We start from the raw sequence: 19920 nt of genomic DNA, 5'->3' as shown, positions 1-19920 counted from the left end.
CGAGTATCGGGTGTCACATAACCCATTAACTCCCATATATATAGTTTAAAGTGATGTACCCAGGACAAAAAGCGTTTCGACCAGGTTTCATTTTTCTCCCCACGTGTTAATAAGTTCCATTCGTGATTTAGTAAAGTATAAATCAAACGAAGATCAGATATGGAGTACATGCTTTGATTACGTTCTATAAAAGTAAATTATTGTATCTTTTTTCTCCATTACAGAACCTTCATTCTGCATCATTGCTAAAAATGGAGAAGCATTGCAGACAGTGACAAATTTTCTTTTTTTTAGAGGATAAGCTTCCAAATGTTCTCTCTGTCAATCTCTCATAACACGTACAACAACTTCCAGACTTACTAGACTTGGGGGATGCGCTAAAATGCATTAGAATGACAGAATTACGAATATCTGGTGTCCCTTTGACGCTACTTCGCTAGCGCTACCAACACTTTGGTAACGCTCGGATTCGCGCCATATGATATGGCGAATACTTGCAGACCCGTAGAAAATGCTGCCTAGTAAAAGCAAAAGCTCATTCGTACAAAGCTCGGTGGATGCTTTTACTTCAGTCTTTCGTTTCATCAGAAAATATCTTTTGCATCGGTCTGGCAAAACTATTTGATTTCTTTTTATTTCACAAAATTCTGATATGATGCAGTATATAATAAATAAATTTAACATTGACAAGTGATATTTAAGGTTATCCATATAAGTTTGAAAAAAAACTTCGGTATTCAATAAGTCTTTATAATATTATATCACTGAAGTATTTTCAGTTGCTATTGTTAGTGTTTATGATATTATTGAAGCATGGTCAGTGCTCTAGTAGTTTCATTTTTTATCGAAGATCTACAACTGACACCCATATCCGACAATACGAATTCACGTGTTTCCCAAAATGAAAAACAGCCTTAAGCTTACCTCGTTTCACGTGCTGTTATTCGGTTGCGGACTAACACTGCGGCGATGTCCGACCCAGGAACTTTATCGTGAACTTTCGTAAAGCGGCAAAAGTCACTGCGAGTTTTGACCGCAACGACGTATTTTCATTCGCGAAAGAAGTAGAAGAGCGTGAAAACGGTTGAACGACGTAGGAAACAAGAGCGGAAGCTCCTCAGACTTTGTCCAGTTACTAAACAAGAATACAACGTGCGATAAGTTTACGTAAGTTTATAGAGAGAAGGAGAATCAATTGTACTATAGCAGGGTATGATTCGGTAAAAAGTTTGATTAATTAAAATAGCACTGCGAGTGTAGGAATATTGTAATATATAAAATTCTTCTTCCCTGCAGGCAACAAGGATAATTCTGTGAAGACGTCTAGCCGCAGCTCAGACTAGCTGACTATACAGATTCACTTAACGTATTTAGGGATTGAAATATAAAACGGCTCTGAGCCGTGTTGCGCCCCTAGGAAGCTGCCAGGGGCGGTTGGCTATTAAAATGAGCCGTGGATGCATTAGTGGAAGGCTAATGAGAATCCTCTTACGGCTGAAAGTGAAAACGAACAGAGAGCATAATCGAGAGAGCTCGAGGGATGAACGATGGGTAGAAGGGAAATAAAGCGGGAGATACTAGCGGAGTGCAGAGAGAGAGAAATGCTGGATGGGGAGAGAATATACGGAGCAGTCGAAACGTTCGGGAGGAACCAAAAGGGGTTTCAAGAGTCTTGAGCTTTTGAGAAGGAGAGGCCACCTCGACGTTTATTAGACGGTATGGCGCCCTGAAAAGCAGTATCGCGATAGTCAGGAAAAATAATACCTACCCTCGAAAGAAAAAGCGAAAATATAAGGTCAAAGAGAATAAAGTAAAAGAAAGCACTTAGATGATAGCGTCAATCCAATGGAATGGCCCTTTTCCTCCTTGACGTTATGTATTATATACGTTATACCATTCAATCTTTAAAATCTCCAATATGACCCACCCACACGTGGCGCGCTCCAGTACCATTCCAGTACCTTTCCTGAATTATCCGTTTGTCCATTCCTACACGGATCGACCGTCGTTAAAAGCCATGTCAGCCACAGAAAGCCATCACCCATTACTGGGATGCCGCTTGTAAGAAGTGGAAATATTAATTTTCTCATATCGGAAAAGCCCCGGGCTCCGGTTTCCCAGAGGATGATTGTTGACCGTAGCGGGTCTTTTGCTTTCGAAAAAAGCCTAAGTGTACCAGCGAAATAATGTTTTTCACGATGCCGAGTTATGACGGGCGATCAGTCACCTTCTGTCGTAGGAGCCCAGTGCCTTGCAAGGGTGGCTGGTCGTCATGGAGAGTATGGTGCGGGCAGTAGGGGATGGCTATGGGGATGCTGTGGTCCAGAGTGGCGAGAGGAAGGAAGGAAGATAGTTTGGTCGCATCAGAATCGCCAGAACTTGGAGGTCCTGTGGTCCTGCGATACATCATCGTTAGCGAACTCGAGAAGGTTTCCTTGCTTAGGCGTCGTCGTCTTATCGGATGGACCCTCGATATAGGCGGTTCCGTTGCTTTTATCAACTGACGAGATTTAACGCGGGAACGAGAGGAGATACAGGGCGAGAGTGAGGGAGGAAGGGGGGAGAGAGAGAGAGAGAGAGAGAGATATGCGAGAAAATCTTTGAGTTTCGTGCCGTGGATCAGGACCGAAAGTCACCTTGAATTTCCGGGAAAAGCTTAATGAAGATTCGTCCTCTCCGCACCCTCTGGATCATGGAGCCACCGTTGCCAGAGACTTGTTTCCGTCATCAACCGTTCCTCGTTAACTCGTCGCCCCGACTCGTGCCTATTTTCAACCCTCTTAGTCAGGATCCAAGGACTCTACTCTGCTTGCTATTAGCTACCAGCTTCACTCGCTAGTATCCATATAGTAGTAGCCAGGATCCCTTTTAGCCAAAACGTTGCGTCTCGTTGCCGAACGTGATCCAGCGTATAATGCGGTAAGTTTGTTCCCGCGGGATAACCTTACTGCTTTCGTAACCGCTGTTTCTTCTTCACCCTTTCTATCGTTTTGTATTTTCAGAAGACACCTGCTCACCATACCCATCTCTTGTGCTCCTCATCGTATTTCCTACGCCTGATAGCTCCGAGAGCTGCAAGGATGGAACGACCTTAGTAACAACAGTCGACATAGGACGCAAATGGGAAAGACCGGAAGTCAGTAGCTTTGAGAGGGAAAGTTATTGAATTTCCAAGTGGAATTTCACTTTGAACACATTAGAAATATACAGGTAGAGGAATTAGTGAAGATTAACGTGGAGTAAGCAGTTAAACGTGGGTCCTGCACAAATGCAATTTCGAATACTTGTAACGTCACCTTGTTACTGAATTCTTAGGGTTATTATTTATGTCCAGTGCACGGTTCTCATTGTTTAAAGTGTCTCCTCAATAATGGCGAAATGGTGTTGCTGCAGTTGTAGCGACATGAAACAACGATGAGGGGTTTAATTTAAAAATTCAAAATCGCTTTTATCCGAGATATTTTAACGATGTCAAGTCCAACTTCATTTTACGTCGTAACTCGTTCGTTTCCTTGACACTTCCGGATGCGATGAAATTTCAAAGAGACTCGAGAAAAGCTGGAGAGAGTGAAAGTGGCAAGGACTTGAACGGGGGGAGCGCGGTAAAGTGAGATGATTTATAAACGTCGCTAATGGAGTTTCCGCGAGCTTATTGTCTTAAGGGCTTCCGGGGAAATCAAAGGGAAGCTTTAATGTAACTTGTGGTCTGTTGTGATCAAATGACAAGGAGTTGCAAAAACATAGCTGGTTCGATCGATCAGTGTGAGTGAGCCGAAGGGTCAAAAGGAACGGGAAAAATAGAGAGGAAGAAAATTTCCTTCCTTCCTTCCTTCCTTCCTTCCTCCCTTCCCTCCTCTCAGGTTCGCGAACGCTTTTTGCCGCCATTAACTATTTTTTTAGATAATGGCGGGCCCGCCTCGCTACGCCGTCAGCAGATTATAAAACCGAGAGCGACGGGCTTTTCTCAAAATTTTTATCCGTCGGGGGGCGGAGCGATTGCCCGCATGTTGCGTCGCTTACATATAGTTACGTATATGGTATACACGCTATATATATATATGTATTATATAACATATATATCTCCACGCAGTATAACCCAACGTGAAATCTCGCGTGTACCAAATTAAGATTTTTTCAGTTCCCTTTGTGTAATCTCCGAGAGATTGCTTTCAGGATTATGTGGCTTTTCGAAGGTGTCCTTTTATTTCGTTTAGTACTCTCATTAAATTTTGTATGGTGCTTTCAGATCACTCATTTAATGTTGTCAGAATCTGCAGTGATCATAGGAACGGCTTTCACATGTTAATGTCTTTGTGGGAGGATCGTTGCCAGACGTGGGTACGTTTCAAGCAGAGGTATGGTTGCCCACGACAGAAACGGTTATCCAATATCAAATTAGCGTACGTCGGGGCGAGTTCCTCTGCGCTCCGTTGCGCTATGCCAATAACTCCATTTCGCGCTGACATAACCTGTAATGTTATAATCCGTCGTGCTTGGTGAATCGGGCGTGCAAAGCTGCTCTTTGTGAGCTGCGGAAAATGAAAAATATCCGCTTCTTTCATTGATCATCGGCCAGCCTCAAATAACCCAAATCCAATTTTGCGAATTGATTTTCGACGGATGTGACGTAGTTTCCCGCAAGCGCATCCTTGCGAATCTTTCGAGACTCAAGGAGCCGTCGTCTCCTTGTAGCGAAAGCTCCTTGCTATCAGCTACAGTGATACGACGACGTCCGGCCAATTAATCCCTCTGGTGCTTTAAAAACTTTTCTTTTTTTTCCACTGGCCAAAGGGGTTAACGGCCCTGACGGTTAGAATCCTCCTTGAGGATTCTTTTGCCACGTCCTCATATTCTTTGTCTCGTTTTGCCGCTTAGCAAAAAATCTGGCACGTGTCTACTTACTAATTCCTAATGTCAATTGTGATCTTGGTACTTTAATAGACTAACTTGGTTTTTGTAAGCCAACAATCGCATGCCAGGAGACACTTTCATTGGGAGACGCCATGAGTTCGCATGAACGATCAAGCTGTGCTCAGTCAGGACGAACAAATCCCCAGGTGTCGTCTAATTGCAGCAAGCAACGGATTCCTTGTTATACGCAGACCGTCCGAGGGCTCCTCGTTGTACCAGGAATTGTTTACGTCGCTCCTACCACCTTTGTGTATTTGGTCGATGATTCTTCCTTACTCGCTACTGCCTCCTGGTGGAGTTCATTGTCCAGGATCACATTTGAGGGCTCATAATAGGCATTGGCGCGTACAAGAAATTTCACGTACGACTGCGAATGTTAATTAATCGAAGCACGTCCACGTTCTAAGCGCAAATCCTGGAAGCAGGAAGCCGCCGAATTATTTGGGGCCCGAAGGTGCTTCTGGGTTAACCTACAAAATATATCTTTTCAGTCTCCCGTAAGATAGACCGAGATCTACGCGCGATAAAGCCAGTCGGAGTTTCCTTGAAGAGGGTGAGAAACTGGAATCGCATCGGGGATTCATGGACGCGACGCTTTTCATTTAACCTGTTAACTTTCGGAACTGTAATTTGCTTTAAAATTAAGGTTAATGCGCCGGAGGAAGCTCGGCTAACGCTCGAGTGCCTCGGCAAACGGGAATGACGTGGAGAAAAGAAAAATAAATTAAAGAGAAGCTACAAGAGCGAAGAAAAAAATTGAGGTTAGAATCGGAAACTAACCGTACAGAAGAGGGATTGGATGCTTGCTCTTTCCAACGCGTGGTAAAGCGCGCCGAGCGAGAAGCGTTATCATCCTGACGTTATATCGATTTACTGCAGTTTTAGTGCAGTCGGCACGGGTACTTTTAGTTTAACGGTGCGGTCTGCATAAAGATACAAAATCCCACCTTGCCTGCACCTATAAGGGCTTTCATTCCCTAGGGAACATCTCGTTGTAGGAAAAATGTAACCCACAACGACATTGTGTAACGAGCTATTGCAGTCAGCCAATCTATGTAAACTACATTTGCGGAAAGCAAAACTTCACGGTAGCGCCACTGGATCCACGGCGACGTATTGTAACGCCTGATTTACGTACCAGATTAACATGAACAACCCTGCTGAAGGAGCCTATTGTGAAATATTCATTACCGGAGCCAAAGTCTGGACTGTGCCACGATTTTTCATTATAATCGAGAGGAATAGAGAGGCAGCGAATACGATAAGCAAACGGATCGACGTTCTTTTTCATCAATGGGGTTAGTGTGATGTAGATAGGCAGACGGTTCAAGGTCGAGGTACGTCAAGTTTCATTGGTATTATGAAAAAGTGGAGCTTTTACCTCTAGGCCGAAAGCTCCTCGGCTTTCGAGTCCCGGATCCAAGATCGAGGGTTTGAAAAAAATTCCGAGTGCCACTCGAACGCGTCAACTGAGGCTACTCCCTACTCCATCCCGACGACCAACCCCTATATCTGATCCTAAACCCATAACCCAGGATAAAAAACAGGAACAAAGGAAAGCTGATGAGGAGAGGCCGTTCAAGCATGGATACCACAGAAGAGATAGGTTGATATATAGGATATAGCGCGGTGGGGGAGGATTCATGGTTAAGATTTAATAACAGAAATACGAACGGAATCTGTACTCGTACCTGTTCGTGGTATGTATCGTATATTAACGTATACTTGGGGATTTAATCCAAACTCACCACCTGAACTTGGATTTATCATTAGAACCAAATGGGTATGCTATCATCAGGTGATGCGTTTGAGCTGAACAACCCGGTGTACGTATCGAGCATTGCGAAACGGAAGGTCGCGTTTGTAATTTGCTAGAATTGTTTAACCTTATCGTCCCGTGACAAACGCAAAATAGAACAGGCTCCCTACCAGCAGTTGTTTCCCATCTAGGATCGAAATTCCATAGAGTCAATCCTCATGGTACAAGCATTGTTGTATGTATGTCTACGTCCACGAGTGATCTCCCTATTAGTAAATATGCATTATATTTGCAGTACGAAGCTCATATAGCATTTAAGTTACAGCCGCGAAATTAGAGGGTTTACTCAATTTACATGAAACTTTCTACGGGGATATAGCTGCATATTATAGGTATGCAGAATTTATCGTATCGAACTGCATAGGTTGACTTGCTGCCTGAAATCGCATCGGTTTCCTATATCTTGTGCAACCTCGCGCTACGTCAATTTGGCGAAAACGCTCTGCGCTCGACCCGGAGAATCTAATTACGAAGCGAAATTAATTGGCTTTGGCTGCCAAGCGATTTTCTTATCACGCTCGCGGTAACGTGCGGGAGGTACCTATGCTATATGTAGAGCGGGTATGCTCCACGAACGATCCAGTCTGTTTTATCTCGATCAGATAATCAATACTCCTTCGCGATCGACAGCTCTCCCAGTCTTTGCTTTGGTTCATTATTTACTGCTGCTTCAATTTTATTGTATTTTGTATCTGTTTGGCTTTGCACTCTCGGCATGAAAGAACTTTACGAATTTTCGTGGATAATATTTGTCAGTTTAACTTTTTGACAGGATTCAGCGTTTCGCATTAACGAAAATCTGTCGCGAGTAATGGAGGAAACTCGTACCCGTCGATCTGAATTTTTGTGATGATGGTCACTCCCGATCTGCACTTGATATAAATCCAATGGGATTTTTCTCTTCTTCTAATTGTGCTAAGTAATGATTTTGTGCTCATATTATTTCGCATGAGATCATGATCTAGTTTGGATCTTATTTACCTTTCTTTCAATAAGTGTCGTGCAAAATGGTTTCGCTTTAACTACTCCGCGGATATTCAGTTCAATAGTAGAACTCTATGTCAGGGTGTAATCGTGTGATCCTGCAAGGCAATTAAATTGCCAACACTTTGGTGTCGAGGAAAAAAGTTTTTAAGAGATATGCGTTTTTTCAAATTTGCATTTTAGAGTTGACTTTTATATCTTCGATTAAGTGAGAATTTACTTATTTTTGTAATTACCTTACGCATGACCAAGGTGATGAAGCAAGTCATGTAACTCAGCGTCATTAATGGCGTTCTGCTTGTTGACGCCGTGCGGTGAGGTAAGAGAGGAGAGTGAGCGGTGACTTTTTACGTATCTCGGGCCGTGCGTGTAACGGAGAGAGCACTACTGTCCAAGCGAAGGGCCAAACCTTGCGAGAGCTACGCTAGCGTTGTATTGCCGACTCGTTCGCACTGATGCTCTGCGAAAAGGACGCAAGAGCGACGCTTTGGCGTTTCGCTCAGACTATAGTATCCTCTCTGTCGCTCGCACGGCCTGAGGTACGTAATTAATCCTGCACTACTCTCCTCTCTTACCTTTACCACACGGCGTCAACAAGTTGGACATTGTTAATGACGCTTATCTGAATTCAAGATTACGTTTCATTTTGAAATTTGTATATATTTTTTTATATTTCTTAAAAAAATGAACTTACAAATTAAATTTATATGCCTTTTTAGACTGCGTAATCTGTGCCGCGCGGTTTTGATATGTAGAATATACTATATGTATACATAAGAGTAAATCTTACTCGGGTGGCTACCAGTGATTTTATCTAATGGTCAGAATGTTACCCAGAATGGCACCCAAATGTACCACACTATTGAAATGAAATTCCCTGAATGGTTATTCTCCTGAAATGCCGATGTATCGCAGTGCTCTGTTATGTTGCTGCATATTTCAATTGAGTAGTCGTTAGCCGAATTTATTTTACCAATAATTCATATAGAATTAAAAATACTAAAAACCTGACAATGAGAATACCATGGCAATTATTTGTCGATAAATGAAAAATTTAAGATCCGCCAAGTAGTACTCGATAAGGAATCATCTAAAATTCTATTAATTATTAAAAGACCATTAAATCGTAATCAAGTAGTAATATAAAAGAGTAGTGAAGACGTTATAGGAAATTTTGAAAATACAATTTAAATGATGGGCTAGTGTCAGATCATATAATAAACATATATGTGCTGATTTATATACGTGGCATTAATAGTATGATTTTAATACTTTTTTTTTAAAGAAATTCACAACATTCTTGTACTTGGCAAAGGTTTTTACACGTAAGTGTTTTTTGGTGTCCATATATTACACTTCACTATATTAAATTTTTGAATATGTTACTTAATTTGCAATACGAATCTGCATCAGTCATAACATGTACCAAAAAATGTATAGTGATAAAACTGAAGTCTCTGGGTGTCTCATGTTGGAACCTTATTATAATTCCATCGTACGTTATATATATATATATATAATCGATTAGTTTTCTCTGTTAATTAACCTTGAAAGCCTCAGTCTATCTGGACATAGAAGCCACTGCTGGGGCATTTTGGCACGTTTGCAATGCTTTGGAAAGGCACGTACCATGGAGCTCAGACAGCTAGTCAAGGTTTGTCTGTTGAATGAATAACGCCTCAACCCTGTTTCGCATCTGGAGTATCTATATGGTAATCTAGATAGTAATAAGGGCATTACCTACAGTTAGTATACATATACCATACCTTAAAATACTACGTATGCAACATCTAATACGGATCTTGGGTACAGTTCATTGCGAAGGCACTACGATATACAGGCTGGAAATGTTCTTACGCGAGAGGACCATGGTGCGCATTCATAGGCCATTCTTGCTTTTGGTGTATCAGTGGTTCCATTCATGTCGGCAGAGCTTGCTTCGCAGTAAATTAACGTTGCATAGAATGCTCGAGCATCTCGAGTGATGCATGTACGACCGCAAGTGATGTGCAAACCTCCAGGGTGGCTGCGAGATGAACATTCTAAGGAAGCTGATGAATTTGTCAAAGAGCTGGTAAGACTGTTAATATTCTATTAGTCAAGCATTTAAGGAAAATTATGTATTGATTTATTTTCAGATTCTGACGTTGTCATTGAGAATTTCAAGACAAAGGAACAAAGGTGTTGAGTTTACTAGTCAATTGAGGGAACGGACAGGGATATACACCTTGATGCATGATAGCTCATGCCTATCGACAGAGTTTGGAGATTCCGCTGGTGTATATCTGGCTGCTGACTTAATGATCCGAGTATATCTACTTCCTCGGCGGGATTAAGTGCGTACGCAGAGGGACATATTGGGTGCTCAAACGGTTAATAAGGATCTTGTCAGGCGTACCGAGACGACTGTGACAAAGCAGCCGTTATAATGCAGATAGGGTAGATTGTAAATCTGTATTAGTCAATGTTATTATTATTGTCCTATTATATGACAACTAGTATCTTGATGAAACTATAAAAAATGACAATCCTTTGACTATTATCCGAAAGAAACCTGTACGCTTGGTTTTCCAATTTGTATGTAAATACTGCTGGTTGCCTAGGTAATTATTGAAATTCGAAGTCATTCGATATATTACGGTTCCAATGAGTTTGTGCGAATTCATTTAAACTGAATTAGTGTCATAGTGTTTTATTGTATGGTAGAATCGATTGTATTTTCTGTGAAAGGAAAAAGAAGGGTGTCCGAGGGTGTCTGATCAATTCTGCTCGTTATTTCTATTGGTAGTGTCATCGTAACTAGAAACGAACGGGTTTACACGTAGGCACGTACTATGTGGGTTAACGTATTCCATGGCGTAGCGTGATGGCTTTCAACCTGGCAGTATCGGCGCTTGTGAACGGAGGCTATCGCGCAGAGACATGTAGAATCCTGGGAACTTGTGTACGTGTGTGATGAACAGGGTCCGCATGGGAGACCCCAGCATTAGATAGAGTTAGGTTACCCATGAATTATAGGGGTCGTCGTCTATTACGAGATTGAGGCCCAACACCTTACCCCTGGCGTCTCATCGACAATAATAATTATTGATTGAATTCGCAGAGATATAGTCCTTTACAGAGATGGGCACGTTGTAATTTGAATTCTTTCTAATTACAAATTACATTTGTATTTAATATTTATTGGTAAACTAATTACTAATTACACTTATATTTAATAATTATTTGTAGACTAGTTGTAATAATTATAATTAGTCTTTTTTTCAAGTAGCATTATATTTTATAAAGCTATCTAACGAGTTATTTACATAGTAAATTAATTACAGTATGAAAAATAATAAAGTAAAATTCACATGAGACAGAGTTATTGTTTATAGAACCACGAGAACAATAATCAATTTTCTGCAGGGTGTTCTATTAGGTTACCCCGTCGAAGATTCTTAATTTCGTAGTTTATTTATTGAGTGACTTTTATGTAATTAAAATAGCCGAAATAGCTTCAAAATTGCAATAGTATTGTCCAAGGGAAAGATAATTATCGTCCTTCAAATGGCAATAGATTTCTTTTATTTTGGTAACATTTAGGCTACTGTGTATTACATACAAAATTTATTGAATATAAAAAAAAATAGAAATGTACAGAATAAAAATGACATGAATATAAAGTACATATATGTAAAATACCATATGTAATGTAGAAACTTGACAGTAAATAGTTAATATTTAAAAAAATATTGAAAATAATTATGTGAGTGCAACTTACGTAATAGGAACTTGGACAGACCAAAGTCAAACTATATAAATTAACAGTAAGAGGTTAGTTATTCCTTTACAAACAAACATAACAGCTTTTGTCTTTGATTCAGATACGAGCTATTCCTTGGAAATACTTGACTTTTGGTTCGGTCTACATACTTTTAGGTTTCTTAAATCACAGAGATAATTCTCCATCGGTGAATCGATTTCAAACTATTTTACAAGTATAAAAAGCATGATCACTACAAATTTATGATGAAAAATATCTTGAATGATAATAGATTTCACATTGCACTCTTATGAATATAATGCTTGAAGCACTCTGAATGCGGTGCTGAATTTACTCAGAACAGGTACTATGACTAGAACAAAATACAAAATATTCATATTAATACAGTTAGCAGTATGATAATGATTCCATAATATATCTGTAGTAAGTATTGTATAAAGAAAGGGTTGGGCGCCAAATATCCCTCGCGGGAGTATTACGAGTACTTCGCACTCTCTGCGTCACCAATTAATTTACCCAATTCGGAAAATGTCGGTTTACACTAAAAACTAAACATGAATATAACGAAATCGGGGACCGCGCCTCCCATGTTAGACGGGTCTCCCGTTCTTGAAGTTCACCCAAAATCTAATTACGAGATGCACTAAGAAATAACGGCTGGTCCGTAAGATGATCACTAACGCGGAAGATGAGCGAGAGGATTTTCAGCACTAAATGCCCGATAAAGCGACTAGCTAGACGGAAGAGTCGTGGCGTTTCGAGAAGGTTAGAAAGAAATTAGGAAAAAGCCATTAAATTCGATTTAACGCACTAGAGGTGTATTTTAAGACAAGCAGTCAATAGCAAATATAAGGAAAACTGATGAAAGAAATTAATACAAGTCAAAACAGACGGCAAGCAGAAACACAAGATATGAGCAATGCGTGGTAAGCCAGATCAGGGTAACAAGAGTCTTACGCTAAATTAACAAAGCAGGAAAAGGTGATTGTATATAAACTAAAATGAGGTTAATTTAAAGATATTACCACGATATAAATGCGGAAACAAAGGTGCGAGTAAATATAGGCAATCAATAGAAGAAATATCAAGCGGAGAAGCAGAAGGAAGTAAAGTAAATCCCCCAAAAAATACTTACGTGTAAAAAACTACGCAAAGTACAGGAGTGCCGCGTATTCCTCTAATAAAAAGTATTGATATCACATCATTGAGGCCAAGTACATAAGTCACTACATATTTGCCTATAATATGATCTAGCACTGGCCCATCATTTTAATTGTATTTTCAAAATGTCCTGTAACGTTTTCACTACTCTTTTACATTACTACTGCTTCCCGTAGTTGATTATGATTTAATGGTCATTTAATAGTTAATAAAACTTTAGGTGATTCCTTATCGAGTACTATTGCGGGTTCGTGCATTTCTTGACATAAATTCGCGTTCATTATGCCAGTCATCAAACTCAAAACCAATGTCAACTTTCTATATACAGCTCATTCACAATAACTCGTCAAAAATAATCACGGTAAAAGCTTAATAACAAACATATAGTTTTAGGATACTATTAGTACGTTCAAAGTAAGTACTTTGGAATTCCTGGCATGGACCCGCCAAGTAGTAGTCGATAAGGAATCACCTAAAGTTTTAATCATTATTAAATGACCATTAAATCATAATCAACTACGGGAAGCAGTAGTAATGTAAAAGAGTAGTGAAAACGTTATAAGAAATTTTGAAAATACAATTAAAATGATGGGCCAGTGCTAGATCATATAATAGGCAAATATGTAGTGACTTATGTACTTGGCCTCAATAATCTGATATCAATACTTTTTATTAGAGGAATACATAGCGCTCCTGTACTTGGCGTAGTTTTTTACATGTAAGTGTTTTTTGGGGGATATCACAAGTTTTTGTTGTTCAACGGGACATAGAAGCTCTAAACACTGAAATCTATATTTTCACAGATATAAAATGTAATTGCATTATCATGTCGCTAATCAGAAAAATATATTGCGTCGTCGAAAATGTTTAATGGCATATAAATATAATTTGTAAGTCCCTTTTTTTTAGAAATGCATGAAGATATATACAAATTTTTAAAGAAAATGTAATCTTCAGTGCATATAAGCGTCGTTAATGGTGTCCAGCTTGTTGAAGCCGTGTGGTAATCGTAAGAGAGGAAAGTGTGCTGGAATATTTACGTACCTCAGGCCGTGCGAACAACAGAGAGGATACTATTGTTTGAGCGAAGCGCCAAAGCGTCGCTCGTTGCACACTTTTCTGAACACTCTAGACTTCTACGTCCGACACCTAGATACAAGAAACTACGGAGCGGAATGCCTGGAAACCCTGGACTTCCACATCCAACACCTGGACACAGGAAACTACGGAGCGGAACCCCTGAACACCCTGAACTTCCACGTCTGACACCTAGATGCAGGAAACTACGGAGCGGAACCCCTGAACACCCTGAACTTCCACGTCTGACACCTAGATGCAGGAAACTACGGAGCGGAACCCCTGAACACCCTGAACTTCCACGTCTGACACCTAGATGCAGGAAACTACGGAGCGGAACCCCTGAACACCCTGAACTTCCACGTCTGACACCTAGATGCAGGAAACTACGGAGCGGAACCCCTGAACACCCTGAACTTCCACGTCTGACACCTAGATGCAGGAAACTACGGAGCGGAACATCTGGACACCCTGGATTTCCACGTCCGTCACCTAGATACAGGAAACTACGGAGAGGAACACCTGGACATCCTGTATCTCTAAAAACTGTCACTTAAAATACGAGGAACTATGCCGAAGCACACATATACATACATCCATACACGCGCGCTTTCACATGAATGCTATTAAAAACTTAATAATTCTTTACTGTTGTGAAAGCACCATTATACTAACTGGAAATTCGGTATGAACGGTAGCTTTACGTATAAAGTGTATTCGATTGTGTTGTGTATTTGTAAATTACTAACACCATACAGATTACAAATAGGTAAAGAAGGCACAGCAGTCAGCGCCATCTGTCGTGTAAAAAATGCGATGGACGTGCGAATACGACGACGACGGAACTGAAATAAAATCATCTCGCTCGCCATCTCAATACGCCTTGATCTCGTATATTAATCGTATTGAACGTGGTGGCAATCAATTCAGGACCCTCAATTCCTATAGTGAATGTATCAATAACTTTTTCTCATGTATAGCGGTTAATAAGATATTTCGTTCCAAACACAGGTATAAGAGTTGACTCAAGTAAAGAGTCTCGGCGAGCTGTGCCCTGTACAGCCGGTTGCCTGTACTTGGCGCGAAACTCGACCGAGTCTCTTGATAATTAATTTATCTAGAGAAATTATATACTGTAACGGTTGGTTATCAACAGAGTTATTTTCTGTATTTTAATTATGCTAAACATCACTGAGAGCTGAGGGCATTATTATACAATACTATTATCCCCTCTCTCTTTTTACGGGAACCAAGGTAGCTAAGAGCACGAGGCTTCTCGTCCCTTTTGCAAATCGACTGTCTCAGACGAAACACCGATTTCTTTAAGTTTTATTAAGTGTTACCACCGAGTATATCAGCAGCAGCGAGAGATATCAGGCGACAGGTTTTTTTGGTTTTCCCTGGTACGGATTCAATGAACAGAAACCACATGGTATCATCAGAACGAAGAACAGGAAAATAACGTGAATCCATCAACCGATCCTGAATATTTCATGGAATATTAAGCCTATGTGATGATGAGGATGATATACTAAAATTACTCTTCTACAATATATGTATATCGGTATTGTCCACCTTAATTACGTACAATTATCTAGACTTCATTGACGAAGGATGGTTGATTTTGGGATTCTTAGTTTATAAAATTCAAGTCGTTTGTGTGGATTTCAAATGAAAATTAGTTGATGTTATAATCAGATTATATATTTATATTTATATTATAATAGTGAGAATGAGTGTGAACGAGTGCGTGGTATTAGTGTTAAATGTTAAATTTTAAGAATATACGTAGGTTTGATTCGAGCCGTATTTTGTTTGTTCCTATATATATCTTTTCTTTTTGTATCACGGTCTGAAAAAATAATTATTAACTAAATAATATAATACGGTGACTTTATACAATTTAATAACGCTAAATATATGGACTCTAATAGCCAAAAGATTCGCAAGGCAAGATAATATGCTCGAATATGAATCAACGAAGATGTGGAAGGAATTTTTATAACATTTTACTTAAACTAACGCAGAAGGAATACTAAAATGACACTAAAACCATGCGGAACGAATCCACGAAGTATCAATCGGATATATAAATCTGGTCAACCTTCTCAAAAATAAATTATACTAATTTTAGGTAAATATTAATTTTTAATTAAGACGATTTTTCGGGTGGTAACAGAATTATTCACGCGAATAGGAAAGAGTCGATCTCAGCGTCTGGAAATGCGAAAATTAAAAGGAAAGCACGCGATACATATAAGATACGAAACAGGTAACACCATGAAATTACATAAATTGTGAGAGCATAAAGTATAAGAAATACTACTAGGAGCATCCTATAGTTGTTATAATTATTTCCTTACGATATACATTTATTTTAGAATAATATATGTACTTTTAATCAGCCGTGCTCGAGAGGAATGGCAAGAACAGCTGGCGAAAACACACGCGATCGTTGCGAGGGTCAAAAGAATTTTCAATATACTCAACTGTATAAGGAATTACAGTTGAAAAATCTACGAGGAGCAGCTAGAAGATGCGAAGCACAAACAAATTATATAATTATGAAATATCGAAAAAAATGCGGCACTAAAGAAAAGCTGCAACATTATAGCAAGGTTATTTTACAGACAGATTTCAGCAGTTTAATCTACTTCAGGGCCTCATGCGGCAAACATCGAAAAAAATGATATTATCGGAATAAACTATCTAATAAATCGCAAAGTCTAGCACTAACGTCATTTTTGTTAGCCCGATGCCGAAAGACATTCACATCGGCACAATCGAAAGCCGGAGATTTTACCGTTGAAGTAGAAGGCCTAAATGGTATTTTTTACTAACACCAAGAAATATTCGCCAAGTTATAAATCGGGTAGTCAAGGGGAGAGAATCAAATATCGCAGTTGACAAGAGCAAATTCTCAGAGGAATCAGAAGGGCGTCCTTTCTTTCTTCCCTTCTAATTTTTCTTTTTTATCGTTATTTCTTCAATTCCTACCCTTGCTACTTTTCGTAAGTGAAATGCTTTTTGATTTCACCGAGCTTGAGACCTCTTGACCCCACTATTTACTTAATCGGTGAGAACCTATTGAATTATTGCAAATAATGATCGCTAAAGGTGCACTGTGCAGTGAGGGTCATAGCCTAGACACGAAGTTGACCAAAGCTGTCGGTGGTACATACTTTCGGAAGTCTTCGGTTGCGGTAGTCCGTTTGTAGGGCAGGGTGCGCAAAAGTCCACGGTACCGGTGGCTCCCCACCATCCCCCCAGCCACTGGCTCCGACAGTTATATGGCTTGGGCCCTTCGTGGATTTTTTAACGGCCTCGCCGCAGGGCGAGGAAGACACGTCGACTCCTGGTCGGTGGCAGTCGGTCTCGAAATATCCTCCAAATTCAGCTCCTCGTTCCTCACTTCTCCTGGTGTTAGGTTCCATACCATAAGTTCTCAGACAAAGTGGTTGCGCCAAAGTGTTCAAACAACAAAGAAAGGAAAAACTACAGCAAAGCAAAGAAATATTAACACCAAGACGGATGAGAGGCTGTTTAACTTAGAACTAAGGAATCTGTGCGTTTTAACCTAGAACTGACGTTTGAAACATTTTAGATTATGCTTTCTACGTTCCCTATAGCTGCGGATCATTTATGATGTGGAATGTAAAATTCATGTTATAATACGTAATTAGTAATTAGTTTTCCAAATAAATACTAAATACAAATGTAATTTATAATTAGTTTGTCAATGAATACTAAACACATATGTAATTAGTAATTAGCCAAATCAAATATATACTAAATACAAATATAATTACTAATTAGTAATTAGTTTGTCAAATAAATATTAAATACAAATGTAATTTACCATACAAATTATAATTAAATACATATGTAATTTGGTGTGTCGATCTGTGGTCCTTTATATTTTTCAATAATAATTTGTTTTCTACTTTTTACATTGCGATAATTTCTCAAACAATCATGTGATTATTGTGCGATTTAAAGAAGTTTTCTTAGAAACATAGTCAAATAATTTCTCAATTAATCATACTTATTCTTTCGAGAAGTTCACTTATGGGTGGGTATGTCCTTTAGTCATCGTGGTAGGAAATTGATAAATATTACTAATCATTTCAGTTAAATGATCGCTTGTTGTCATTATAGTCTGGATGTAATTACTATTATAACAAACACTATTAATATTGATGATATAATTAACATATATAATTAGTACTAATGATAAATCAAACGATAACGAAAGAAAAGGATCGCATCTACTGAATAAATAAAGATGTAAAATGGGTATATAACTGCGAAACACTTGATTATAAATTTAGAATAGCGGTGACTCTGGTTTGTGTAGAATGGTGATATAAAACCATTAATAACGGTTTTAGGATGGGTCAGAAATTTATATTCGTTTTGGCACTTGTGCTGTGTGCAACAATCGCAGCAGGGATTAATTCCGCCAACGGCTACGGTAGAGGCGCCTCCGGAAACGGCGGCTCTGGTAGAACGAACAGCATTGCCAACAACAGAGCCAGGCCCTCGAGAGGCGGCTCTGGTACCTGCAGGTCCGATAGCGGCGGCTCCGGTGGCAGCGGCTCCGGTGGCAGCGGCTCCGGTGGCAGCGGCTCCGGTGGCACGAATGGAACCAATTCCAGCACTACCGCGGGCAATGGCACTCTCAATAATGGCACTTGCAATAACGGAACCAGCTCTGGTGGGACGAACGGCACTTGCAATAATGGAACCAGTTCCGGGAACTCCAGCTCGAGTGCCACGAACGGCACTTGCAATAACGGAACCAGCTCTGGTGGGACGAACGGCACTTGCAATAATGGAACCAGTAGCGGCGGCGGCACGGGTAGCGGCGGCGGCACGGGTAGCGGCGGCGGCACGGGTAGCGGCGGCGGCACGGGTAGCGGCGGCGGCACGGGTAGCGGCGGCGGCACGGGTAGCGGCGGCGGCACGGGTAGCGGCGGCGGCACGGGTAGCGGCGGCGGCACGGGTAGCGGCGGCGGCACGGGTAGCGGCGGCGGCACGGGTAGCGGCGGCGGCACGGGTAGCGGCGGCGGCACGGGTAGCGGCGGCGGCACGGGTAGCGGCGGCGGCACGGGTAGCGGCGGCGGCACGGGTAGCGGCGGCGGCACGGGTAGCGGCGGCGGCACGGGTAGCGGCGGCGGCACGGGTAGCGGCGGCGGCACGGGTAGCGGCGGCGGCACGGGTAGCGGCGGCGGCACGGGTAGCGGCGGCGGCACGGGTAGCGGCGGCGGCACGGGTAGCGGCGGCGGCACGGGTAGCGGCGGCGGCACGGGTAGCGGCGGCGGCACGGGTAGCGGCGGCGGCACGGGTAGCGGCGGCGGCACGGGTAGCGGCGGCGGCACGGGTAGCGGCGGCGGCACGGGTAGCGGCGGCGGCACGGGTAGCGGCGGCGGCACGGGTAGCGGCGGCGGCACGGGTAGCGGCGGCGGCACGGGTAGCGGCGGCGGCACGGGTAGCGGCGGCGGCACGGGTAGCGGCGGCGGCACGGGTAGCGGCGGCGGCACGGGTAGCGGCGGCGGCACGGGTAGCGGCGGCGGCACGGGTAGCGGCGGCGGCACGGGTAGCGGCGGCGGCACGGGTAGCGGCGGCGGCACGGGTAGCGGCGGCGGCACGGGTAGCGGCGGCGGCACGGGTAGCGGCGGCGGCACGGGTAGCGGCGGCGGCACGGGTAGCGGCGGCGGCACGGGTAGCGGCGGCGGCACGGGTAGCGGCGGCGGCACGGGTAGCGGCGGCGGCACGGGTAGCGGCGGCGGCACGGGTAGCGGCGGCGGCACGGGTAGCGGCGGCGGCACGGGTAGCGGCGGCGGCACTAGCGGCGGCTCCGGGTAGTGGCGACTTTAGTGGGTCGGATGGCACTGCGGCCACTGAATTACTTCCGACGGTAATTGAAATTGGAACAATACTATCCATAGTGTTGCTGATGTAAATGACATAATTAGTAAAAACATTCATATGAAAATTTAATGTTTGTGCATCTATTGTAAGCTCTGTTAATGGAGTCAGTAATAATATGAATGACACTGATCTCGTCATTCAGTTGGACCTCAAAGGAAGCGGTTCAACTGTTATGATGCTTCAAATAACTTTGCTCAGAATGTAATTAAATAATATCTGATTCTAAATATTAAAGCATGTGAGTGGTTATATACAATCGTATTATACG

The 19920-nt window shown here is 42.0% G+C and overlaps 2 protein-coding genes across 3 annotated transcripts in view; one reads left to right on the top strand and one right to left on the bottom strand.

The window, feature by feature from the left end:
* Positions 1-17448, bottom strand: part of LOC107274694 (dynein-1-beta heavy chain, flagellar inner arm I1 complex) — a 32510-nt gene extending 15062 nt beyond the window's left edge. The window contains exons 1-2 of one of the 2 annotated variants that reach the window (XM_015754081.2): positions 16901-17448; positions 925-1135 (exon numbers count right to left, since the gene is read on the bottom strand). The gene's annotated coding sequence lies outside the window, so the exon portion shown is untranslated. The remainder of the gene's footprint in view (positions 1-924; positions 1136-16900) is intronic. The other variant, XM_015754083.2, reaches the window with a different exon arrangement.
* A 577-nt stretch (positions 17449-18025) lies between these two features.
* Positions 18026-18683, top strand: LOC107274528 (keratin, type I cytoskeletal 9; the record flags this gene model as incomplete). The annotated part of the gene is made up of 1 exon (XM_025091915.1): positions 18026-18683. A coding segment is annotated over exon 1 (573 nt), but the record flags the coding sequence as incomplete, so codon positions are not given.
* Between the last annotated feature and the right edge of the window lie 1237 nt (positions 18684-19920).

The sequence above is a fragment of the Cephus cinctus genome, unplaced genomic scaffold (assembly GCF_000341935.2).
Source record: "Cephus cinctus unplaced genomic scaffold, Ccin1 Ccin1_scaffold0101, whole genome shotgun sequence".
NCBI classification, from domain to species: Eukaryota; Metazoa; Arthropoda; class Insecta; order Hymenoptera; family Cephidae; genus Cephus; species Cephus cinctus.
The sequence above is the reverse complement of the archived record's forward strand: the minus strand, read 5'-3'. Positions and strand labels throughout refer to the sequence as shown.